The 25,249-nt window shown below is 40.7% G+C and overlaps 4 protein-coding genes across 6 annotated transcripts; 2 read left to right on the top strand and 2 right to left on the bottom strand.

Moving 5' to 3' along the window:
- The first annotated feature begins 812 nt into the window (after positions 1–812).
- On the top strand, positions 813–4,396 carry tor1 (torsin family 1). Of its 2 annotated transcripts, none has more exons than XM_080876499.1 (5): positions 813–1,181; positions 2,709–2,974; positions 3,065–3,240; positions 3,573–3,700; positions 3,781–4,396. In XM_080876499.1, the coding sequence occupies exons 1-5, from the start codon at positions 983–985 to the stop codon at positions 4,023–4,025; spliced, it is 1,014 nt and encodes a 337-aa protein (XP_080732625.1). In that variant the 5' UTR covers positions 813–982; the 3' UTR covers positions 4,026–4,396. The 2 variants fall into 2 exon arrangements, with proteins under 2 accessions (XP_080732625.1, XP_080732626.1); XM_080876500.1 differs by lacking the exon at positions 813–1,181 and adding an exon at positions 1,440–1,745.
- A 2,251-nt stretch (positions 4,397–6,647) lies between these two features.
- nsa2 (NSA2 ribosome biogenesis homolog) lies at positions 6,648–9,548 on the bottom strand. Its single transcript, XM_080876506.1, has 6 exons — positions 9,395–9,548; positions 7,988–8,175; positions 7,751–7,901; positions 7,434–7,613; positions 7,110–7,302; positions 6,648–6,917 (listed from the first exon to the last, which is right to left on the bottom strand). Exons 1-6 carry the CDS (start codon positions 9,395–9,397, stop codon positions 6,850–6,852), a joined length of 783 nt encoding a protein of 260 aa, XP_080732632.1. The 5' UTR covers positions 9,398–9,548; the 3' UTR covers positions 6,648–6,849.
- A 144-nt stretch (positions 9,549–9,692) lies between these two features.
- gfm2 (GTP dependent ribosome recycling factor mitochondrial 2) lies at positions 9,693–15,641 on the top strand. Its single transcript, XM_080876477.1, has 20 exons — positions 9,693–10,077; positions 10,170–10,254; positions 10,620–10,665; positions 10,759–10,856; positions 10,978–11,103; positions 11,174–11,262; positions 11,363–11,451; positions 11,552–11,612; positions 12,026–12,211; positions 12,304–12,384; positions 12,490–12,638; positions 13,383–13,523; positions 13,642–13,741; positions 13,849–14,035; positions 14,130–14,206; positions 14,288–14,426; positions 14,519–14,704; positions 14,853–14,968; positions 15,050–15,232; positions 15,331–15,641. The coding sequence occupies exons 1-20, from the start codon at positions 10,036–10,038 to the stop codon at positions 15,457–15,459; spliced, it is 2,310 nt and encodes a 769-aa protein (XP_080732603.1). The 5' UTR covers positions 9,693–10,035; the 3' UTR covers positions 15,460–15,641.
- Positions 15,636–23,919, bottom strand: hexb (hexosaminidase B (beta polypeptide)). Of its 2 annotated transcripts, none has more exons than XM_080876497.1 (14): positions 23,585–23,919; positions 23,286–23,440; positions 21,580–21,645; positions 20,687–20,733; positions 20,457–20,567; positions 20,263–20,364; positions 20,044–20,176; positions 19,776–19,956; positions 19,603–19,689; positions 19,439–19,511; positions 17,927–18,107; positions 17,455–17,545; positions 16,152–16,256; positions 15,636–16,002 (listed from the first exon to the last, which is right to left on the bottom strand). In XM_080876497.1, exons 1-14 carry the CDS (start codon positions 23,833–23,835, stop codon positions 15,939–15,941), a joined length of 1,647 nt encoding a protein of 548 aa, XP_080732623.1. In that variant the 5' UTR covers positions 23,836–23,919; the 3' UTR covers positions 15,636–15,938. The 2 variants fall into 2 exon arrangements, with proteins under 2 accessions (XP_080732623.1, XP_080732624.1); XM_080876498.1 differs by lacking the exon at positions 17,927–18,107 and adding an exon at positions 18,496–18,670 and having other exon boundaries at positions 23,585–23,918.
- Between the last annotated feature and the right edge of the window lie 1,330 nt (positions 23,920–25,249).

Here is a 25,249-nt window from a genome sequence, read left to right as displayed (position 1 = left end):
GCTGAGTGCTCAGCTCTTTGAGGATCAGGATCAAAAAGACATCAGACCACCTTCTTCCTTAGGTCCACCTGAGGCCTTTGTTTCATTATAGCAGAACCAGAGCTGTCATATTTATACAATTAAAAATAAATATCAGTGCAAAGATTGTTGTATTGTTTCTTTTTTATTTATGTAAAATGTTATATTACGTATACATGAATAGCTTACAATTCATTTTGTAAGTGCCAGAATTAGTAAAAAAAAGAAGAAAAAAAAAGAGTTTGGATGTTAAACAGATGTTTTACTGGACAAATGGCTCTGTCAGAAGTTCAGTGAATTTTGCAATAATTTTGAATGGTCTTTCAAAACTGTCATATCCTGATTTAGTCTGCAGCTGAGGTCAGTGATTTTCCTCCATAACTGTTATGCTGTGGGAAATGTTTGTGTTTGGCAATGCTCTCCACCAAAAGACCAGCTTCACAATACACAAGACAACAAAACAATATATAGTATATATAAAATATGGCGGCCTCTCCTTGGTACCAAAACTATCCTGATTTTTGACAAGTCCAATGTGACCTGGGGATATTTGGCTTACTGTAACATATTGTAAATAAAGACCTAATGTGAAACCATGGAGGAGCTTTATGAGCACAATTCCAAAGACCACATAGTGTGGAAGAATATTGTAAAACACAAATATTTAAAATTTAAAAAAAAAAAAAAGAAAAAAAGAAAGAAAAAAAAACAAAAGGAGTGCACGTCCCTGCAGGAGTCACTGACTGCAACATCCGGACCTGGGAGAGGCAGACGTCACGCGCGAATTGTCAATCCTGCCGAAAATAGATAAGGAGAAGAAGACGCAACCTCACCTTTGGACCCATGACAACCGCAGCGCCACCTTCGCCAGCTGACTGTATCGAGTTCACTCACTCCGCTCACAGGCTCCCTGCTTTTGCTTTTTTTCCTACTCTGTTTTATGAAGCGGTGACATTTGTGAGAAATGAAGCCGAGTACGCGGCACATCCTGCTGCTGTGGATGCTGGTGTGCTCCGGCACGACGCAGGCGATAGAGCCCATTAGCACCACCATAGCTGTCGGCATGGCTGCGGCTCTCACCGGGATTTTAGCTAGGTATCAGAACATTTTTTACTATTTCCACGAGTGCTGCCGACCAGAGTGGATTTCTTTCAACAAGACAGGTAGCATACCCACCAAACACCCCTGAACCTATTCTGAACTGCACACAAACAACACCCCAACTGTCGCTAACTGCCGCTTTAACGTTAGCTGAGCGGGGGATGTGCTACATGATAAGCTAGCGATACGACTAGTTTATTGGTATAAACATGTATAGTGCTTTTCTCTTCTTTTCTTGTCTTTTTGCATCTTTAAACTTGATAAACATTTTTTTGCCTGCTGAGCGTAGAGCGACGCATTTGTCACGTGTTCGTGACGAATAAGGAAGTTCTGCGTTGTAGAGCAAGAAGCTAGTTGGTTTACATGTTTAGCGCGGTATCACCGTGGTGCTATGACTATTTTGCCACAGAAAACGACTCATATCCGAAATTAGTTAGTTTTAACGATGAGAGCGAGACACGTATATGTTCTTTTGCATATTTTTTTGACTGTCGGCGTGCTAGTTAAAGCATTTGATCCGATCACAACAACAGTGGTTATCGGTATAGGCGCGACTCTAGGGCGGACTATCTACAATTACTTTCGCGAAAGCTGCGATTCCAAATGGATCGCCTTCAATGCGACAGGTGAGCAGGTGCCCCGTGCAGTGTAAACATAATAGCTCTGTGCACATGGTTTGTTTGACCTCGATTAAAAGTGCAGGCAGCTGTAACGTTAATTAGTTACGTTATCGTACGGCGCCGACGTTACAGTGCTATCGGTGTGGCTTATTTTAACCCTCGAAACTGAAAGCTAACTATCAGAGTAAAAGACTTTTAGATCACCTTTCAGCAGTGAACATTATGTAGACCCATCGGGTAACCTGATCTAAGCCAAAGACCGCCACTGCTGCCTCTTTAAATGTGAAAGGACTGAAGGAGCTCACTGTAGATGTGTATAAATGTGCTGTGAATGTTTACATTAACTTTTTATCAGCCTGTAAAATGATGGAAATGTTTGCTTATGTTTGACACCACTGTTCTAGGTAGTCTTAACTGCTCTTCTCGTCTCCGTGCAGTGTATGATTAAGAGGGTATTCTAAATGAAGTTCTTCTAAAAGGCACGATGTTAGCCATTTTTTATCCTCCAAGCTGGTCAGCTTGAGGATCTGGGAGCAGCTTAAAGTACTTTGGTCACATGAACCATAAACCTAGTTGCAGCTGGAGTTTGATTCAGATCTTTTATGGCCATAATACAAATTTAATTATCCATCCGCCTTCACAGATTATCCAATGGAGAATTGGAGGTTACCCAAGCTGTCAGTGCACTTAATTAAAAAATTTTAAAGTATTTATTCAAATTTTTATCCATTCTATTTTTTAACCATTTGATCAGTTACTCTTTCTTGCACACAAAGTTTGTACTGTCCTGTCAGGTACTTGTTGATATATCTTTCCACTAACTACATGAACATATGAACTTATAAATGGTTTATGATAATGAAGAAGGTGAGACTTTTAGCAGCCCTACTGCTGTGGCTAAGGAATGCAAGAAAATAGTTTTAGACTCATACATTTAGCCGTTAATTCCTTTGACATTCTGCTGTGTAGGTCTCCGAAATGACCTGGATACCAAACTCTTTGGGCAGCACATCGCTTCACGCATCCTCTTAAAAGCTGTGAGTGGATTCATGAGCAATGAGAACCCGAAGAAGCCCCTGGTGCTCTCCCTGCACGGATGGACGGGCACAGGGAAGAACTTTGTCAGTAAGCTGATTGCTGAAAACATTTACAAGGAGGGAATGGACAGCAGCTTCGTTCATGTGTTCACATCCACACTTCACTTTCCACATCAAAGTCAAAGTGCATGCTATAAGGTACGGAGAGCCACGCATTTAGCTTTTGATTGAAACCCAGTGGTCTTGCTCTGTTTGGTCCGATTTATTCTGCTGCCTCTCTCTCCTCAGTCTCAGTTACAGCAGTGGATCAAAGGCAACGTCACAAACTGCGAACGCTCCATGTTCATTTTTGACGAGATGGATAAGATGCATCCCGGCTTGATCGACAGCATCAAGCCCTACCTGGACTACTATGTCAAGCTGGACGGAGTTTCTTACCGCAAATCAATCTTCATCTTTCTCAGGTGAAAAGCTGAATGCATTTCCACAGGACTAAGTCACTTTAAGCAGGTTCTGTATCTGTGTGGGTGTTGCACAGTGCATGTGAACAGCAATGCTCCTACTCCTCAAAAACACATTTGGAAAGAGGTTTCTGAGATGGTAATGGCTAATGGGCTCTTATTGTTGTTATTAAATCAACTGAATATGAGCAGTGCTGTCCACAAAAAAAAAATCCCTAGCAGTATAAGGAGTGTGCTATACTTATTCTCAACAATGAAGTAAATAAAGGTATAAAGGCTGTGAGTGATAACAGACAGTTGAACGCTAAATCTTATGTTTCTAATCTTTGTCATAGCAATGCTGGAGGGGAGAGCATTATACAGACGGCGTTAGATTTTTGGAAACAAGGGCGAGATCGAGAAGAGATTGAGCTCAAAGACCTGGAAACATCGCTCTCTCTGTCAGTGTTCAACAACAACCAAAGTGAGTGTAAACGACACTAATATTTCTGCCTTTATCCTTTATAAATGAGTAACTGCTCCACATGGAAATCTTTGTTCCAGGTGGCTTTTATCGTACGAATTTGATAGACAAGAACCTGGTGGACTTCTTCGTCCCTTTCTTGCCTCTGGAGTACCGACACGTCGTCCAGTGCGCCATGGCCGAGATGAAAGCCAGAGACATCAAGCCAAACCAGGACGTGGCAGACATGGTGGCCAGAGATTTAGTGTATTTCCCCAAATCGGAGAGGGTTTTCTCTGTGAAAGGCTGCAAGACGATAGAGAGCAAGCTGGACTACTACACATAATGTCAGCATCTGATGGATGCCGGGCTTGGTCACTATGTGCACTTTTTTTTCCCCTGAGGAAAACACTCAGCCAAAAGACTAAAGAGCTGACTCAAGAGGTCTTTGTGACGGTTTCTGTGTCTGGCCTTGTGGTCATGGAGATTATATCAGGAGGCCTTCTGTAGTGTTACATGTCACTCGCACTGAATGAAGGGCTGATGAAGAGCGCAGTGCCAGCTGAATGAAACATTAATAAGAATGAAATATTTTCCATTGCAACTGATCAAGGAGCTTGATGTCTGCTTTTATGTCGCAAGAATCTCAAAGAGAGATTTTCCTGAGAGCTTCTTGGTTATTAAGGGTGTCCTTCAGTCAGTGAAACTGTCACTGTGGTGCATTTGTTTTTATGAATGTGTAATGCATCCATATAGATTACTGGAAAACACCTGCCTTACTACTTAATTTTAAATTCTTTTTAGTACTTTTAAAGTTAGGTTTGTTTTTGTTTTTTTTTACCCACTGGTCCACTGTACATGTAATTAAGTCAAGGGAGGACTTTGTAGGTGAGATCATCACAGTGAAGCTGTTATAGAAAAGGATTACTGTGCAGTCCAAAAAGTAATGACGCAGAATAGTTTTACATGTGTCATATTAAAATTAACATTTGCAAAACATGTGTGCTACTGTTAATGTCTTAAATTAGCTTCATGTGATTCATTGCAAATATATTATATATATGATAATATATTATGAATGTTTGTAATGCATGAATATAATCTCACTTGAAAGGACACCACAGACTTTTTTTTTTTTTTTTTTTTTTTTTTTTTTTTTTGCATCACTGGAGCTGCAATTGGGCCCTGCGTAAACTCAGGATTTTTATTACTATTGTTTTGGGTTTTTTTGATAATTCAAAAATGTGGTTGTATGTGACTGGTTATCTTATTTTGATTTAAAGAAAGTAAAAAATGATTCCCCTCATAGCACAATACTGTCTGGGAAAGATGAAAGGAAGAGCATGAGAGCATACACTTGTGTTATCGTGACACTTTCCACAGGAGGAAATGATCTGCTAGTTCCCCCAAATCTGACACTTTATTGGGTTTTGAAAGCATTTCAAGGATCTTTTTCATATTCTGCACAGCTGTTTATGGCTTCCTCTCACTCTGAGATAATTGGTGCTTATGGAAACTTACCTTACCAAGCTTCTTGGCTGCAAACACCACCAGAGTAGCAATGCACAAATAAAATATCCAGTTTTCTTTGTGGGACTGTTTTGTTTTTCCACATTTGGTTAGAACATAGGCACATAGCAGGACACAGTGGTATACAGATTGTATAAGGAGTATCTGAAAGCCATGCGGAAACCAATTAAAATAGCTAAATGTTAATTGTTACAGTACTCGTTATTAAAAAAGAAAAAATGTTAGTGGTTAAGCCGTCTACTTGCAAGGTCTTTATGAAGTCGTCATTCCTTAATGAAAGTGGTTTGACTTTTTAAAGCAGGGGGTCTAAGCCATGAGTTGCATAATAATCAAACAACTTGCAAAACCTGACTGTGCAAAGTCTAAATGAGTGAACCTGTCTGAGTGAAGAGGAGCGTAACTTGATATACATTCAAGTACGACCTTGCTCTTGTGCCAATATAAAGTCTAGTAAAATGTGAAGCTAAAAACACATTACAGAGCAAAAATCATTGTTTTATTGAAAGAATTAAGCACTGCAAAAGTAAAGTGTGATGTCAACAGTTTGAGGAATATTAACTAAGCTTTATGATGCATATGTGCAACTTTATATTGCAACAGACAAAATTTCAGAGTTCAAAGTATATGTGTCCCATTTCGTGTACTAGAGACAGACTAATAGTGAGTTTTGAAATTAATCTTTATTTATGGGCATTTTATTTCAGGATAAAACAGTATAGTTTGATTTATCTGAGAATAAAGTTGAAATGTGGAGATTAACAGTGTTAAAGTCAAACAACTTTATTCTCAAAATACAATTTTGGGTTCTTATCTCAGTCTCTACACCACCACAACAGGTTTGTAAATCAGTCGCCTTTAACTTAAATTCAAGGGATTTTACAGAAGTATTGCTGTTCTAGAATTTCAGCCATTTTTCTACAAGGTCTCTCATTTCCAGAGGCCCAAAAGCAACTGGACAACTGACTGACAGGCAGTTTCATATTCCGGTAAAGCCTGTCCCTTTGTTTGATATTTATGGAATTGATTCTATACACTGAATTTGCATTTGGCATCTTCTAGCTGGAGCTCTCAATATGAGGTCCAAAGAGATGTTAATGCAAAAGAAGGACGTCCTCATGTTTCTATGATGCTTTTCAACAGCAAAGGGATCCTGTTGCTAGTGCTTAATTATTATCTACCATACACTGCTGTAAACTAAGCAGTTTGTAAGACGTTAAAGCGTCATGAACACATAGCACTCATATGTCTGATTATAGCTGTGATCTGGCTTTATGTAACAGCCCGTCAGGATCCCACACAGTCCTCCTTTGTTGAACACAGTATCTGAACCCTCAATATTATCAGCAACAACCAGTATCCCTGTTTACGCAGTGGAAAACATCATGACTACTTTACTATTTTTTATGTGTGCACACAAGTATGCAAGAGTCAAAAAGGATCTGGTGTCATTTCAAGTTTATTTATTAAATTTCACACAGTAATTGCCACACTTTTTCCCCTCAGAGTGTCCTTTTTGTTACAAACAATGTTACCAAGCTCAGCACCAAAATCTTCATGAGTCTGCAGATTTCATTGCTTGTTGCAAATTTAGGTGGATACACAACAGCTACCAGGCACGGTCAGAAGGCAGGTCCAAAGTCTTATACCAGCAGAACTGCATTAATGCAGCCGTCGTTCTCTGGGTTATTTGTCACCTGAGCATATTTACCTAAGGAGTGAAATAGATGACATTTAAATATTTAGCATTTGTAGCCTGAAATACAGTAAATATACACACCGCTGCACTCATCCAAGAATATGTAACCATTTGTCAACACTGATATTTTGTCATCATTTACCAAGACTGGTGAGTGATCGGACTGTTGCAGCACATGTAAATGAGCTGAGTTTAAAGACTCACCCCAGATAACTTTTCCTCCTTGTGTTACCAGGCCCAGCTCACTGACATTGACTTCTATAACTGTTCCTTTTGTGATGACTCCTAGAGAGGTGTAGAGGGGTGAGGAAGGGTTCTTCTTCACTCCCAGGATCGGAAGACAGAATGTTGCTTTCAGCTCTGGGTGTGTGACGTGAGCCTTCTTAAATCTCAAACCCTGAAAACAGAACAGAAAAATGGCAATAAACAATGAGCATGTGAAGGAAAGGTGTTTCCGATAATTTCAAGTGCAGAATATAACGTGTAACACGTGCAAACATTTCAGTCTGTCATCTGCTTCCATCTTACCGTCGGTCTGATGAAACGTTCATACTTTGGAGGTTTACGGGTAAAGCCGTCGCCCACAAAGCAAACTTTTGTGACCATCCTCTTCCAGGCTTTCTTTTGTCTCTTTCCGGTTCTGATAACTTTAAGCACCTCTGTCTCTCCTTGTGCGCGCACCTTGGGCAGAGGCACTTCCCATTTGCCCTACAGAAATGAATCAAGGTGGAGTTTACAAACAGTGACAATATTTCCACACATCACACATCGCAAAATGAAAGATGGCCCTGAAAAAACAAACTAGAAAAGCTGCAGCTGATGAGCAGATATTTGCCGACACTTACGGCCTTCTCTTTCCTCTTCTGTTTGATCATGTTGGAGAGAACTTTGGCACGAGACTGTCCCTCTCTGTCCAGCAGGTAGGCTGGCACTGCTCCCTCGGGGGTCTTATCATCGTTCTTCTGCTTCGTCTTTCTCTGTTCGTGCATTTTGATGCTGCAAAGACACATTAGATATTTGGATGTTTATGGAAGTTGTATTTTTGTGTTTTGTATTTGACTTTCTTTTTTTTTTAAACTCACGTCTTCTTCATCTGGATCTTCTCTGCGTGTCTCTGTTTGTGGTACAGTTTGGCCTTCAAACCTATCATCTTCTTGGCTTTGTGAGACCGCTCGTGGGCCTCACGGCTCTCCTTCTTCCTTTTCCTTTCATGGTGATCCAAACGGTAGCCGTGCCGCTTGCGGTGTAACTCAATGTGTTCGTTCTGGGGCTACAAGAGAAACAAAACAATCATGAAAATCAATTGAACCAAATTAAAACATATAATAAGAGCATGGCTTCTCTTTGAAATTTCAAGTAAAATCTACTGCACAGGATTCAGCACACTGTAGCTCCAGCACTACTGATAACAGCCTGTTCAGTGATTTAACTCCACAACCGTCTAATTCTAAAAATAAAAATCTATAAAGAGTACCAGAGGCTGTGAAGCAGGCACATCTGAATTTACTGCTGAGCTATACGAGTTTCTCAATGAATTCAGATCAGTCTGGTGGTATTTCTACAGCTCTCTGAACCACCCCACCAAAAATAAGATGTAGAAAGCACAAGGTTAGCAACAAAACAACAACAAAAATAAATAGGTCAGCACATATTGTCAAAATGAGTGTGTGTTTTCACAGATTCTTATTAAAGGGCAGCAGGCTGGAGATGTTGTCCCACACACCTCTGATCATGGAGGTCAACAATATTTTTCTGATTCAAAATTCATGATTTAAATAAGTTGTAAACAGCTGGTTCAGATGGCAGAAACAGAAATGCCAACAAAAATTCAAACCTTAATGGTTTCATCACAACACAAACGTTTCATTTAACTTAAACCTCCAAAACACTACGTTGGGCTGTGAAGTTATTTAATTTACATTAAGAAGCTTAGATCTACTTGAAATTTAATGAAATATGTTCATCAAATATTATATCAAAGAAAAGGGCCAGAAGGGTAAAAAAACAGAAAAAAAAACCTTGTAACTGATTGTTTACATGTAACGTTTACTCATTAAAGGCTAAATTATGAATTTGTTTTACACAAAACAGGCAGGTTTGTCCAGATGTAAAAAGACAAGGGGAGATTATTTCAACACAGAAACGCATAAGAGGTATGACAGTTCAAATGAACTTCAGTCAGCTTCACTGTCTAAAATATAAAAGCTCTACAAAAGCAGAGCGAAATGTTCTTTAGCTTCACCTAACATAGCTCTTCCACAGATAAATACCCGAAAATATTCTTAATTTTAACATTAGAGGGAATATAACGCACCCGGTTAAGTAATATCAAAATGTTTTGACACGGTAAGAATCACAGTGCTGTTCAGAGCAGCGGAGCGCGTCACTCAGCCACATGTAATCCAAAGCTAACGCTAGCACGACATGCTAACGCGTTAAACTCCCTGATAAAAGCCAATTTGTGTATTTTAAACGATTTGATTTCTTACCATTTTGTGTGCGCGGAGTTACGTGTTACGATAAGCGTGTCGTAGAAACTAACAGTTGGTAAAGACGCAAAGTTTCGGTGTTTTTTTGCTTCAGGCTGGGGTCCTTCTGATGTTGTTTTCCCCGGAGCCGATACTTAGAGGAAGGACGTCATCGTTCTGTAACCACTTGTCCGTTCGTTTCAACTGACCGGCCTCAGTTTAATGTAACACACGGACGGATAAAGTTTACTGTACACGCTGCGAATAGAAAAACTTACAAAACCGCTATTGTAATTTATAAAAGTATATAAAATGAGCTACAGCCGCAAATATGGACGGAAACGGAATTGATTTGATAGCCGGAACTATGTTATGACCTCTAAGGTGTCCCGGGGATGCATTTTGACGTGTACCAAGCGTGAATGTTTTGAGAGGTTTTTCATTTATGTAGGGCTTCTTTCGGTTTTGGGTAAAGTTCAATAATCGGCTGATTAGAACTACAGTCTTCCCGGCTCTCCTGTTTTAAATGTTGTGCTGCATCCGTAAAGAGTCGGCTGACATTGCTTCGTTCAGTCCTCTTCTGTCTAATGTTCCTCCAGTATGGCTCAAGTCTTCTCTGACTCTGAAGAAAAGGCAGCTCGGATAATAAGCAGATATTAAAAATGTCTCTCAGGGGATTGCAGACCTTTAGCAGGATGATTCGGGTGAGACATAATTCCCCCCCCCCCAAAATCAGTACTGCCAGTGATTAGATATATGAACTCTTATGATTTGATAACCTGGTTTTGGTCCACAGGGGAGGCGTTTATTCGCTGCGGGGCTGCAGTGCTGCAGATGTAGACTAAGCTGTCACGTAAAGAGACATTACAGCCTTCTTCCAGGTAAGTTCTCTTATTGGATTCATTGGTTAGGTGAAGATTCGTGTTATATTTAAGATATATTTTCATATGAAGTGCCTGTCATTGTGTGTGTTTTAGTTTGAGATTGTTAAACTTAATTATTGCTCTGCATTTAAAAACAGTTTGAGACCTTCTTAAATAAATTAAATTATTTTGCAGAATGTGAAAAAAACAACTGGTTCAGAAATCTTGGGTGTATGTTTGTAAAGATATCAATAGAAAGCGAACTAGGCCTTTGCTGTTCTTTCCTGTAATACAACAGTCAGTTGCAGATAAACTAGTCAGTGATAGACTTTAATGTGGCAGCAGTGAAATCCTCATAATTGTGCTTCCTGTTCCTGTCATAGATGATGTCAAATCATTACGGGCTCTCGTCAACCCTGAAGTATCCAGGTGAGTAATTTAATTGCATTCTGCATCTGCATTAAAAAGTACCCGGCAGATTCTGCTGTGTTCTTAGAGTCCCATCAATTCGTGTGTCTACAGAATCCGAAACATCGGCATCATGGCCCACATTGATGCAGGCAAGACGACAACCACAGAGAGGATGCTTTACTACGCCGGTTACACAAGGGCATTGGGAGGTGTGCAGGAAAACAGCATGCAGCAGTGATGCAAATTCTTAATTATCCAAACCTGACTCTGATTCTTTTTTTAAAATGTTTTTTTTTAAACAATTTGATTTCATGTCACTGTTGTTTTTAGATGTTGACGATGGGGATACAGTGACAGATTTTATGGCCCAAGAGCGAGAGCGTGGCATCACCATACAGTCAGCAGCAGTAACCTTTGACTGGAAAAGTCATAGAATAAATCTCATAGACACACCAGGTAAGAATAAAGAAATAAGGCAATTTCTTGTAGAAATTTAAAAAATGACTGAATGACTGCGTCACTACAGGACACGTTGACTTCACGCTTGAGGTGGAGCGGGCACTTCGTGTGCTTGATGGGGCTGTGGCGGTGTTTGACGCGTCGGCTGGCGTTGAGGTTATTTCCCCTTTTGCAAACACCTTCTTTTTTTCATTAAAAAATTGGTTTCAGGCTCTGATCATTGTGGGGGGTTTTTTTCCTTTGAAAACGCCAACAGGCTCAGACTCTGACCGTGTGGAGACAAGCAGAGAAGCACCACATCCCCTGTGTTTGTTTCCTCAATAAGATGGACAAGCCTGCAGCGAAGTGAGGGACTCAGTTTAAGTTTTCCCATTTAATGGAAGTTTTGTTTTACTTTTCTGTTGCAGTGTTAAAATAGAGACTCTTTCATTTTGTTTTCTTTCAGCTTGAGTTTCTGCATTGAGAGCATAAGGCAGAAATTGAAAGCCAATCCAGTCCTCTTGCAGGTAGGTCATCAGAAATTTTTAACAGCTCTTTACGTTCCTGAAAAGTTTTTCTGTTTTATTTTGCCAATTTTATTTACACATAGTTTTGAGTGTCCAGCCTCAACTGACATCTACACATCAGCAGCTATTTAAATACATACATACATACATACATACATACATACATACATACATACATACATACATACATACATACATACATACATACATACATACATACATTACATTTCACAGTTTAAACACTGCACCAGTGTGCATGTAAGCCTAGGATATTAAATGTGATCCTAAACTTGGCTAGCACAAAAACAGGTTTAAAACAAAATGTACTTACTGGATGAACTGAACAGAGTGTCTTTTAGTACAACAATACAACACAGCAGCGATATTTCAGTCTATAAACCCCTATGTCATAGATTCCTGTTGGCAGTGGAAAGAACTTCACAGGTGTTGTTGACTTGTTAACCAGTCAGAAGCTGATGTGGAAGATGAAATCTATGAGAGATGATGGCAGAGTGTTTGAAGTCAAAGCTCTTGACCGGTCTGATGATCCAGACCTCCTGCAGGTGGTCAGCGATGCAAGGACAGCTTTAATTGAGCAGGTACACGATCAGATTGGAGTAACGTTTTCCAGCATTACTTAAGGTGCCTCCGATTTTTTCTTCCAGTTTACACGTCTTTTCTCAAATCACAGGTCGCTGATCTGGACGATGAGTTTGCAGAACTGTTGCTAACCGATTTTAGCGAGAATTTCGATGCCATTCCCTCTAATAAAGTAAGTCTTGCGAATTGTAGTGCCCCAATATGACCTTTTAAGGTACATCAGTGCTGCTGTTAGTTCTTGTGAATATAGACTTATCAGTGTCGAACACGTCTCCAGCTTCAAGAAGCCGTGCGGCGAGTTACTCTGGCCCGTAAAGGTGTACCGGTCCTCTGTGGGAGCTCTTTGAGAAACAAAGGTGTTCAGCCTCTTTTAGATGCCATCACTGCCTACCTGCCTGCTCCTAATGAACGACACCATGATGTGGTGTAAGTGAACCTTTCATCTTACTGCTAACTTAGACTAGACCTGTTATAACACCAAGTTAAGTATGTTTTTTACCGTTCTTATCATTTTAGATCACATTGCTCTAGTTTAGATCAGATTAGGCTGGAAGGATTGGTTTTTTTGGGGGGTTTTTTTCAATTTGATATTATTAATTGTAACTGAAACGATTGTTTCTTTATCTGTTGACTAGATTACAACTGAACCTAACTACAGAGAATGCTTGGTGTTGATGCTGTGAATAGCACTGATTATCTCTTCGTCATGGCTTCTGTTAGCTGGTGGGACATATTAGGCAGCAAGTGAACATTTTGCTCTCAGAGTTGATGCGTTAGAAGCAGGAAAAATGGGAGAGCGGACGGCTTTGAGCGAGACTGACAAAGGCAAAATTGTGATGGTTAGACGACTGTGTCAGAGCATCTCCTAAACTGCAGCTCTTGTGGGGTGTTCCCGAGTTGCAGCGGTCAGTAGAAAGGTGAAAGAGAGGTGTCAGAATACACCGTGTGTCCCAGTTTGTTGCATATGGGGATCCGTAATCGCAGACCCGTCAGGTTCTCCATGCTCACCTCTGTCAACCTCTGAAAGGGCCAACAATGGTCATGTTAGCATCAGGAATGGTTGACTTGGCCTCCAAATTCTGAAAATTCAATCGAGCGGCTGTGGGATGTGCTGGACAAACAAGACTGATACACGGAGGCCCTTAAGCCCTGTTCATTATCATCTCACAGGCGGTGGTACAAAGACGACCTGTGTGCACTGGCCTTCAAGGTTCTCCACGACAAGCAGCGCGGCCCTCTGGTGTTTCTCAGGATCTACTCTGGTACTCTGAAACCACAGATGGCGCTCCACAACATCAACAGGAACAGCACGTATGCAGTTTCGAACCTCTGATCTCCACAGCAGCTGCAGTGTAACACACTTTCACAGACGTACTCCATCACAGAGTCATTATTACAACACAGCATGTCCAATCTTGTATATTTGCAGTGAGAGGATGAGCAGGCTGCTGGTGCCATTTGCTGACCAGCATGTAGAAATCCCTTCGATGACAGCGGGAAATATTGCTCTTACTGTGGGACTCAAGCAGGTAGAGCTTCTCTAAATTTCCAATATTTGCTTAAATTAAGATTCTCCCCCCCCCCCCCCCCCCCCCCCCCAATCAAATGTTCCTTATGGTTTCTCCTTTCATTTAAGACAGTTACAGGAGACACTATTGTGTCATCGAAGGCGTCAGCAGCAGCCGCGGCCCGTCGAGCCCAAAATGACAGCGAGGCGGGAAAGAGGAGCAGAGAGTGTGCCAGCGTGATCCTGTCAGGAGTGGAGGTCCCTGATCCCGTCTTCTTCTGCACCATAGAACCGCCATCTATGTCCAAACAGGCCGGTCAGTTATTTGAGGCGATTATGTGCAAAGTGTGTAGCTGTGCTTCACCAACTGTGCTCACTCACTTATTAATTTTTTTTTTTTACCATGAAAGATCTTGAAAATGTGCTCAACTGCCTCCAAAGAGAAGACCCCAGTCTCAAAGTCCGAGTTGATCCAGACTCTGGTCAGGTAATGCATCGGATTAGCCGGGACTTTCTTTGTCCAGTGCTAGAATGAGTCACCGAAACCACCTTCGCTCTCCGTTCTCAGACCATTTTATGCGGAATGGGAGAGCTGCACATCGAGATCATCCACGATCGAATCAGAAGAGAGCACGGCATTGAGACTCACCTCGGGCCGCTGCAGGTTGCTTACAGAGAGACAATTCTCCACGAGGCTTCGGCTTCAGGTACAAACACTTTTCACTTGTTACATTTGGAGGAACAGTTTTCGTCAGCTTCGCGCAGCAGCCGTCAAATTCTTTTTATGAATTTGGTGCAGACACGCTGGACCGGACAGTAGGGGAGAGAAGACATGTCGTAACAGTGGAGCTGGCTGTCAGGCCTGTGGATGTCGCCTCAGTGGGTGGTTCATGCGAACTGGCTTTCACAGAAGAATTAGAGGGACAGCTTTCAGCAGAAATGAAAGAGGCAGTGGAGAATGGAGTGCACAGCTCATTTCTTCAAGGTAAATGGACCAAACTCATTTTTTCCCTCTTTCAGGGAAACACACAAAGCACTGGAACGTCCCTTATTTTAGTTAAATATTTTTTTAATTATATGCTGTATATTTATTACAATTTCCCCCCCTTAATTGCAATAACTCCTTCATTCAGGGCCACTGCTAGGTTACCCATTGCAGAGTGTGTCTACACTGATGCAGCGTGTTACCATAGAACCTGGGACTTCACCTGCCATGGTGTCTGCCTGCGTGTCTCGCTGCATGCTGAAGGTAAAAGCATTATTGATAAGCTCTAATTGGTTAGTGCTGGAACTATAAGGCTGAGCCGTGGTTCCATTTCTTTGGATGCAGGCCCTGCGGCTCGCGGGCGGACAGGTCCTCGAGCCAGTCATGTCGTTAGAAGTGACTGTCGGCGATGACCACCTCAGCTCGGTGCTGGGAGACTTGGCTCAAAGACGAGGAACGGTCAGAGACATCCAGAGCCGTCATGACAACAAGGTGCTCTTAGCAACCGTGCCCCTGGCTGAGATGATGGTGAGAGGACACTCAAACGTTAACAGATTGCTTTTTTTGGAGGGTTTAATTTGCTAGTGAGAATTATTTCTGATTTAAAAATTTGTGTCCACGTAAAGGGTTATTCCACCGTTCTACGAACACTGACATCTGGCAACGCCACATTCTCCCTGGAGCTGGATACCTACGAGGCCATGAACCCTCAGGAGCAGAACACACTCCTCAAAAGACTCTCTGGCCTGCTGTGATCCCAGTTCAGTAATGTGACCAGAAGCCTTCTCAAACAGAGAGATGATTTTTTTTCCTCCCCCTCAGACAATAATAATTAGTCTGGATCAAATATTTATTCTGTGAATATCTACAGCTGGTTAACAGAGACAAGAAGTTGTGTATGATGTTCTAAAATAAACGTGAAACCAGTCACTTTAAATCCTTGGTTTTTATTTTGTAAACAACCAGAAAAATCTTCTGAACTTTTAACTTTTTATTGACAATGAATTCTAGAAACATTCATAAAAAAAGTGCAATCATAACAGTAACACCCTCGACATTAAATGTGATTTAAAAGTTCTGTGGAGCAAATCTAAAAAAAGGACGATGTGTTTCAGAGCTCATCGGTACAGTGATCTAGGAAGTTCAGCATTTTAGTTTCATATAGTTGAAGAATAGTCAAAAGAATATGAATTTCTTCCCTTTCCATTTCATTTGCTGGGTCCGGTCTTCGTTTTCAGACACCCTTGTACTCATGTGGACAGTAGCTGGAAAACAGCGGCTCAGCTGGGATGCCGCGCCTAATGTAGGACAAAATTATTTAGTAGTGGAACAACACCTTAATGCAAAATACCTAAATGAATCTCCTCTTAACAGAAAGGCACCTGCTAACTGATAAAATTAGCAGGTAGATACAAATTAGTGGTACAAAGGCTCCTCTGATACTTACTCTACCATACGGCAGCGGTGCAGCGACAGTCTGTTGAAGGCATCGCCGATGTCGGTCACGTCTTTGGCGCTCCACAGCCGCTCTGCCACAGCACTGGCACGAGGCCTGGAAGTAATAACAAGAAGCAGAAGTTTTGGTTGTCTGGAGTATTCAGGTTAACTCAATGAGGGAGGAAAGCAATCAGCAGTGATCTTAGAGAAGCAATTGTTGCTGCCCATCAATTTGGGAGGGCTTATATGGACATTTTGAAAGTCTCACATCAGAAAAAGACTGAACAAGTATGGGTTTGTTTGGAAGACTTGCCAGGAGAAAGCCTCTCCTCTAAAACATGGCAGCACAGATTAGGTTTCGGGGATAATATCCTTTGAACAGATGAGACTAAAACAGAAGTCTTTGGCCAAATTGGTGGAAATCGAACACAGCATTGGCACAAACACCTCGTAACAACTGCCAAGCACAGTGGTGGAGGGATGATGATTCAGGTTGTACCGAGTCAACCATGAACTCCTCTGAATACTAAAGTATTGTAGAAGCAAATGTGAGATTTCAGAAAACCTATAACAGAATGGCTGAAAGAGAAAAAAGTAATGCTGTATTGGCACAGTCAAAGTCCAGACCACGCTCTCGACCTCAAACCTGATTGAAATATACTCCACAGCATTAGATAAATACTTCAAGAGAGCTGTGTTCATGCAAATAGCTCTCAAAGGTTCCTGAAAACCTCAATAAATTGAACATTGTAAACCAGAGGTCTCCAACCTTTTTTGCGCCATGGACCGGTTTATGCCCGACAATATTTTCACGGACCGGCCTTTAAGGTGTCGCGGATAAATACAACAAAATAAAACTAGTACCGGTACCGAAAAAAAAGAAGATTTATTCATAACACACGTGAAAAGACCCAGGAAAACAGAGTTAACAATAAAAACGATAACAAAATAACGCTGAAAACCGATAAAAACCCTGAAAACCATACATTTCACACCTGAGCCTCAACTCTCGCGGCCCAGTAGCAAACGACTCACAGACCGGTACCGGTCCGAGGCCCAGGAGTTGGGGACCGCGGTTGTAAACAATAGAGGGCCAAAATTCCTCCACAATGTTGTGAGAGAAAACAATTACTGAATGATAAAGTGCACCTCGTTTTCTATACACTGCTTCTGCATTTTTGCTTAGTTATTGAATAAAAGAGTGTAATATGTCATGTGTTGTTGAGCTCAGGTAGCATTTACCTCATTTAGAACTGAATAATATGCATATTGTCTGTTAATCGCCTATTAAAATGCACCTATATCAGGCTTACCAAAGTCTGGGTGTGAGGTTTGTGGCGTCCACATACTCTCCCCACAAGCAGGCCTCTCCACCAATCACCAGCTTTTTCTGCTCATCAGTTCCTGTTTTAAAATTTAGCATTTGATCGGGTCAGGGAAATTCAACAATGACACATTCGAAAAACTGAAAAGGGACAAGTGATGAATAAAATAATTTAATAATTTAAATTATATATTCTCCCGAATGACAGTAAAATATTAATTTATTGTTCTGCTCGTTACTGAACAGGCTTACACCAATTTACACAGGAGTGACCTTCCTGAAACTTGAGATCTAGGCCAAAAGTTGACTACAGTGTGACCCTGACAACAACAAAGCAATAAAATATTATCACATGAACGTGGTCAAGTTCTGACAGGTTGTAAATATGAATCGGAAATGACCTTAAAAAAAAAAATATATATATATATATATATATATGAATCATTAATGCAGACACAAACCCTTAAAGTCCTGTGGGTCGGCCTTGTAAAAACCCTGCCAGTCCTGCCCGTAGGAGATACGGTTCAGGTACCAGGGAGTGGACAGCAGGGTCTGGTACCCTGATGCAGTAACGCTTGCCATCTCATTCTGGTATTGTTCCTGGTTTCCCTTCCAAACGTGGATTAGTGTGTCTGCTTTCAGCTACACAGCACACACATACAGACATCTCAGTAATGAGAACATAAGAGAAAAGTACGGAGAGGAACTAGGACAAAAGCTTTTTCTAGCTTTATAGAGAACCAGTCATGCACAAATGTACCCAACATTGTTTACTCATGACTTCCTTCTCATTTTTTTCAGTATCATTTCAAATATGCGATTGGTCCCCCATAGTGGTGAAAACAGCAGCACATTAAAAGGAACAACATCTGAAACCACCAACCACAATGCCCCATGTTCAGTCTGTTGGCCTTTTGTCACAACTGTGAAATTTTCAAGTGTACAAGTGTAAGCCTGTTGGAAGTAACAAAAAAATTGAGTTCATATCAATATATATTCAAAATATGACCAATTCTTGTTTAAAACTGACCTTCAAAGTTGAGTGGTTCAACTTTGTAGTACTTCTGCCAATCCTGCCCGTAGCTAATATAATCTAGGTACCATGGAGCAGAGAGGATGGTGGTGTAGCCTGCTGCCGTGACACTGCTCATCTCCTTATCACTTCCGCCACCAATCCACACATGCACTACCGTGTCAGGCTTTAGCTGGAATGGTTACAAATCAAACTCGTGCACTTGAGTTAAATCGTTACATGAAGGTTGACTGTGACTAAAGAAATGATTAGAGGACATGACTGGTGTAACATCGTTTTGCTTTGTTGTCAAGAGTTAGATGAGAATCTCAAGACTAATTTCATGTCTGTCTCTAAGTTAGCATAAAAAGCTAGTAAGCTAAGCTTACTACAAAGTCTTGAAATGGGTAAATTGCTGTTACGGCCTACATCATAAAATCCCAAAGTCTAATAAGCAGACTTTAAATCTTTTAAGCCATTGACTCTCAAACTTTAGTAGCCAGGACCCCATACAGGCAAGACAAGCTTCTTAATGATGCAAATTGAGCTAGTTTGGACTTAGCATCATTTCACAGTATTGATTATTTGAATATTTCTCTATGATTGTCAGCTAGCTAATATTAACAAGCTTCCTGAGAAAAGTGACTAATTTCATGACAGTTTAACACAATTATACAGTACTGTGCAGAAGTCTGGAGTCACCTTTCCTTTCAGGCTCATGAGAAATATATATATGTATCATGGTAACTATAGCCCCAGTAACCGGCTACTAGTGCGAGCCTATAATTTAGCATTTAGACAATTGAGTATTTATCCAACTTTCAGCAAGAAAGTAAAAAAGCATAATTTTTCCAATTAGTCCTTCACTAACTAAATGAAAAACTTCAAATTAAATCAAAGTTAAATTGATGATAAAGCATTCAACATTCAAATTGATTTAGCTAATGTTTCAAGAACTTACCTTAACACCATTGTCAAAGACCTCCTGCCAGATCAGGTAGCCCTTCTTGGTAGAGGTCACAATATCCAAGAGTCTGTTGGATCAAGAAAGCATCAAAGGAAACTTTTTTTTTTTTTTTCATTTCAACTATTAAATAGCAAACAGAGGTTTGGTGGGAAACACACTTTTGGATGTAGAATGATTCCAGTTTTCTGTAGTCGTCTCCAAAATGTTGCTGCTCCATGAACTTCTGAATGTCTGGGTTGGACTTCCTGCAGGACAAAGCCAGCAGCTAATATCTGTTGCCTGACCTCTGAGGCGAAAAGTAATTTTTCTGACTATGCGTGCACAGTCTCACCAGCATGTGAAGTCCACCTCATCACCTCCCAGGTGAACGTAGCCATCGGGGAACACGGTGCTGATCTCCGTGAAGAACTGAGCCATGAAGTCGTACGTGGTGTTCAGGATGGGATTCACTGGCCCGAAAGAGCCAGAGGGTTTGGACCCAGAGTAACAGGGTGTGAGAAGATCTTTTTGGCCTGATGGGAAATGATAGAGTAAAGATCAAGACATCTTCAAAAACAAAAAAAAATTGTTAAAACTAAAAAGTTGTCTAAAAACCTCACCTTTGCCCCAAGACTGTGTGTGTCCTGGAGTGTCAAACTCCGGTATGACGCGAATGCCTCTTAGACGAGCAAACTCGATTACCATCTTCACATCGGCTGGTGTATACACGTGGGTGTATGGGTGGTAAGCTCCCTGCGAACAGTGGATCACAGCACTCTTAATAAAAAGCACCCTGCTCCTCTCTGGTGAAGTTTAAAACCAACAAACTTTGTACCGACTTGCTCGCTGAGCTGTGGGAAGGTTCGGCTTAAGTAAGGGAAGGACTGATCATCAACAATGTGCCAGTGGAAAACATTGAATTTGTTCATTGCCATTGTTTCCTGTATGAATGAACCAGGAGAGAAAGTAATTTAGAAAGTCTGTTAAATGATTGAAAGGTAAAAAAAAATTTTTTTAATGGTTTTACTCGCACCAAATTGGCCAAAATGATTTTAATGGGAAGGAAGTGCCGAGAGCTGTCCAGTAAGATGCCTCTGTGTTGAAACCTGGGGAAGTCATTGATTATTGCTGCATTGATACTTTTCTGAAAAAGATGCAAAGTTGGGGGACAAAAATTCAATTCAAATCTAGCTCACAAAAAGTTCTTTAAGGATTAACATGGTAGAAACAAAAAACAGAACCAGCCAAATGTCTTCAACTTACAGCTCCATATTCATCTTCAAACACCAACTGGCTAAAGGTTTCCAGGCCTAGAAAAAAATATAGCAATCCAAAATAAACACATGATACAGTTCTTGGAAAACATTACACACCCATAAAACTAAATGTAATCTGAAAACAGCAAAGGATAATATGACCAAAGTTCAACAACAACAAGTTGTGTTGAGGTGTGTCCTGTGTAAAAGCTCTTTGGCATTAACATCAGCACAAAAACTGCACTAGGAACTTCGTGGTCTGGGTTTCCAAGGCTGAGCAGCACCTGTAGGTGGCCCAGTACTTTTGGACAAAGAGTCTATGAAGCTACAACTATAGTTAGCTTAGCATTAAAGCTATAAACAGGAAGCTGTGGCACGTCTACCAATTGGAAGGTTGTGGTTTGATCCCGGCTCCTTCAGCTTACATGTTCCCAGTGTGTTCATAGGATTTTGAGTGTGTGTAGGATGTGTAGGACTTTGGGTGAGTGTAGTAAAAAGCACTTTGAGGGCTCAATTAGAGCAGAAAAGCACCATACAAGTATGAGTCCATTTAGCATTTGCAAACACGGAAGACCTGAGCAGACTATTACTGTACACAAATAAATGAGGTGCAACATGATCATTTATAAGCCTGAGAGCTGCTGGATGACTTTGTTCACCCCGTTTCTAGCTAATCAGGGCCTTGATTTGATAGCTATCATCTCGTCTCTCAGCCAGTAATCGAATAAGGAAATTTCTCAAAAAACAAACAAGATAAACAAAAACTATTCATATGAGCTATTTAATTTAAAAAAAAAAAGACAAAGAAATCTTTATAGAATTTCTTGTTTTCTTACTACTAAACAGAAAAGGGGAAATAAGAAATTATTTGACAAAGAAAATAAATGCTGTAAATCCTACCGTGCAGAGCTCCCCAGACCTTAGGTGCCTTCAGGACAGCAACTGGCTGATTCACTGTCAGTTCATCTGTAAGAAACCACCACCTGTTTACTGCATATTCAGCGTGTCAAAACTTGGCCGATTGTTGTAGAGGTGTTCAGGTCAGGGTACGGAAATGGTCAAGTCACGGCCTTAAGGAAGGATTTGAACATTTGGTGTAGATTAAGGTTAGGGTTAATTCTAGTATTTGATCTCCAGGTGATCACTAATTCCACTGCAAAGTCTTCAGTGTGACCACGGAAACCAGCCAAAAATGCTCTAGTGCACTGAAATTACCCTGCATTTCCAATGTAAATAAATGTATCATCAATGAAATATTAGTCAGAGCATTCACAGAAAAATGAATGTTATAACTTTCTCTGAATGAAAACAATTTCATTTGTAAATCAAATAAAATGCAAGTTGGTGGTACTAAAGTCAATACTGACGTTTTGTAAGAAGTCACATGTCAAAAATGTAATTAAACTCTGTAATTTAATGAAATTTTAATCTCTTTAAAACGTCACAATATAAACCTGTTTTTTTTCTTCATTTCAGTCTGATTTCTAAATGTACTTCTAAGTTAGGTGTTAAAGTCTAAGAAAACAGGACAGAAACCACAAGCAAGAGTAGATAAATATCATGCTCATCATGCAGAGGCAGATAACAGTTTGCAATATTCATTTCCGCATAATCACAGATGGACGAAGTGTTAAGATCATTTATATACGCTTGTGAAAACGACCTTGTCTACAGGACTACGCAGTCCTGTTAAAAACTACGTACACCCCTTGATTCAGCAGCAGAATGCCTCAAACTATTGTTTGCTTATTGTAGTATTGTACTGTTGTAGTGTTCTCTGTATGACTGGAATAGTCTCTCGTTGGTGTAGAGGCATTTTGGCCCAAAAGCCATGGCTGACAGTTGGTATGAGGTATTTGTGCTGATTAACTGCGTTCGAAATTTGGAGTTGTAAATTATGACCAAACATCACCCCTTGGGCATTGTTCCAGAAGTGTTGTGATTCATTCTTATGCACATAAAAAAAACCAACATAAAAAACCTCTCTAAACAACCCATTTGGAGAGGCTGTTTGTAATTGTACTATCATGGATTTTAACCTTTAACATGCTAACTGAGGCCTGTAGTGTCTGAAATGCTTTTGCTCTGACCTTGGGGTGAATTTCCTGGGATGTTAAATGCCCAAACTTGTGCCTTTAGAGAGGTGCCCACAGTGGCCAATGATCAATTAATCAAGCTGGCACCTGGCTGCCACTTAACCTTTTAATTCCTATGGGAGCTGTAAGCGTGTACTTAGTTTTTCCACATGGTTGCATAGTATGAAAATTTGTTTTCAGGTGGCAATAGTTACAATCAAGTTAGGAACACTTCATACATAATCAATATAAAACAGCTGTACAAATTTGCTCCATATTTTCATTCATTCGGTTTCACTTTCATTGCACATCTTTTTCGTTTGGTTTGCTTTGTAAAATCAGAAAGTGGGAAGTACCCTGAAAAGCTGGAACATACATGTAATAGAGTAAAAAGTACACAATTTCCCCTCTGTGACGCAAGGCAGTTTAGTAACAGTAGTTACAGCTTGTTACATGGAATAGCTGAGGAAGAGGCGCCTGATTGGATACCGCCGTAAAACATGACATGAACGAGGAAGGGAAGGTACTCACATGACTCGTCAGAAGTCACACTGGGGTATCCGTCACATTCAGAGTCAGGTGATGTGATCCACACCTGCAGCTCGGACAGATCAGAGGGATCTGATCGCCTGTTGTTTTTGCTCCACCACTGCTTTTTAGCGCTGCCGAACATGTACTCATAATACCTGCAGAGAGAGACCGCACGAGGGTGGAAACTGGCCCCTGAACGCAACACGGGCTGCGGTGTTGAGATTTCGCCACATATATAAATAATGTGCAGCGATTTAAATAAATAAATATAAAAACAGCTTATAAACACAGCTGCTCACCTCCTGTATGCGCTCTGTAGGAGACTGCAGCTCGGTCCAGCGGACGATGCTTTGGCATCAACAATCCTGAAGCTGCTACTGGTTAACTTGAATGAAACCTCTGAAATCTGCACTTTCTGCGGCAGAGGCCACAGGGAGCCGTACTTTGACGCCTCGAAAACGGGCTCGGCCTCAACATAGTCGTCGATGTTGTTGTGCTGCAGGCCCTGGCAGAAACTAAGGGCCAGCAATAGCGACACGAACTTCAGCATTACTGTTTTGTTGACAAGTTACAGTCAAGTCACAAGACCTTGCGACAGCAGCACTTTTATTTTGCGAGAGGGGGCGGGACTTCCATGCGGAAGTCAAATTTAACAGAAATTTAAAGAGAAACCACAAACCTGCCTACTCTCTTGAAAAGTACAATGTATCGTATATTTACTCACCCAAATCATCGAGTCGGGTCCAGTATGAATGAAATGTTATTGAAGTAAGCTGATTTACTAATGCTAAACTATTACAAAGTACGCAGAACAATCAGCATGAAGCTTGGTGAGAAAATGATAGCTGTTTGTGTGATTATTCAGAAATGGAAGACATACAAAATGACAATGAATCACCTTTGGTGTGGAGCTCCATGCAAGATCTTGCTTCATGCGGTGAAGATCATCATGAGAAAGGTGGGGGATCAGCCCAAAATTACAAGGGAGGAGTTTGTTAATGATCTGAACAATCACAGAGAACACCATTGGTAACTCAGTAAGGACTGAATGGATGTAATCGATTGAAATCCTGCAGTGATCATATGGTCCCTGTACATGAAGACAGGTGTACAGGCCCATCTTAAGTTTGCCAATGATCATTAAATGATTCAGTGAAGGATTGTGAGGAAACGCTGTGGTCACTCGACCCGCCATGTTTAGAGGAAGAGAAATGCTGAGTATAATCTAAAGAACACCCTTCCCACAGTCAAGCATGGAGGTAGAAGCATCATGCTTTTGGGTTGTTTTTCTAATAAGGATACAGGATGACTTCACCATTCAGCCAGAACACTGAAGCTGGATCACGGATATGTCTTCCAGCACGACGGTGACCCAAAACATGTCATAAAATCAACAAAGGATCGGCTAAAGAAGAAGCACATTGATGTTATCAGTTTAGTTTCCAGAAGATTCTAGTTTATTCTGCCACAATAGGCAGGCCGTCATGGCAGCTGCGTTTTTAATAGTTTCTCTGCTTTTACTTTTGTATTGTGTAAGTCAAAAGCACACTACATTATTGTGACATCAGGTTTCTGACTTGGCCTTTTAACAATATTCCGTTTTTTTCTTTCTTTGACTTAAAAAGAAGGTTTTTTCACACTATGTTTTGGGATAGCACCTAAATGTACAGTATGCTTTGCATCACGAACCTACCTTTCTGTTTAAAAAGAAAGACACCAAACTTTGACCAGTATGTAAATTATACCTTATTATTCTATTATCTAGATTATGTGAATGTGTTTACAGCCTAAAGTGAAGTGTGTGAATTTACATACAACTTGCCATCGGGTATATTTGCTTACTCATTTCTAACTGACGTGCTTGGCCGCTAAAGTTAGTGCTAAACAAGAACAACAGGTTTTACTGTGTATCTTTGACAGCCCACATGACAGGGTAATCTAAAAAACCGTAACATAACTAGCTC

This window comes from Rhamphochromis sp. 'chilingali' (assembly GCF_963969265.1).
Source record: "Rhamphochromis sp. 'chilingali' genome assembly, chromosome: 2".
NCBI classification, from domain to species: domain Eukaryota; kingdom Metazoa; phylum Chordata; class Actinopteri; order Cichliformes; family Cichlidae; genus Rhamphochromis; species Rhamphochromis sp. 'chilingali'.
Note: the sequence above shows the minus strand (reverse complement) of the source record. Positions and strands in the feature narration are given on the sequence as shown.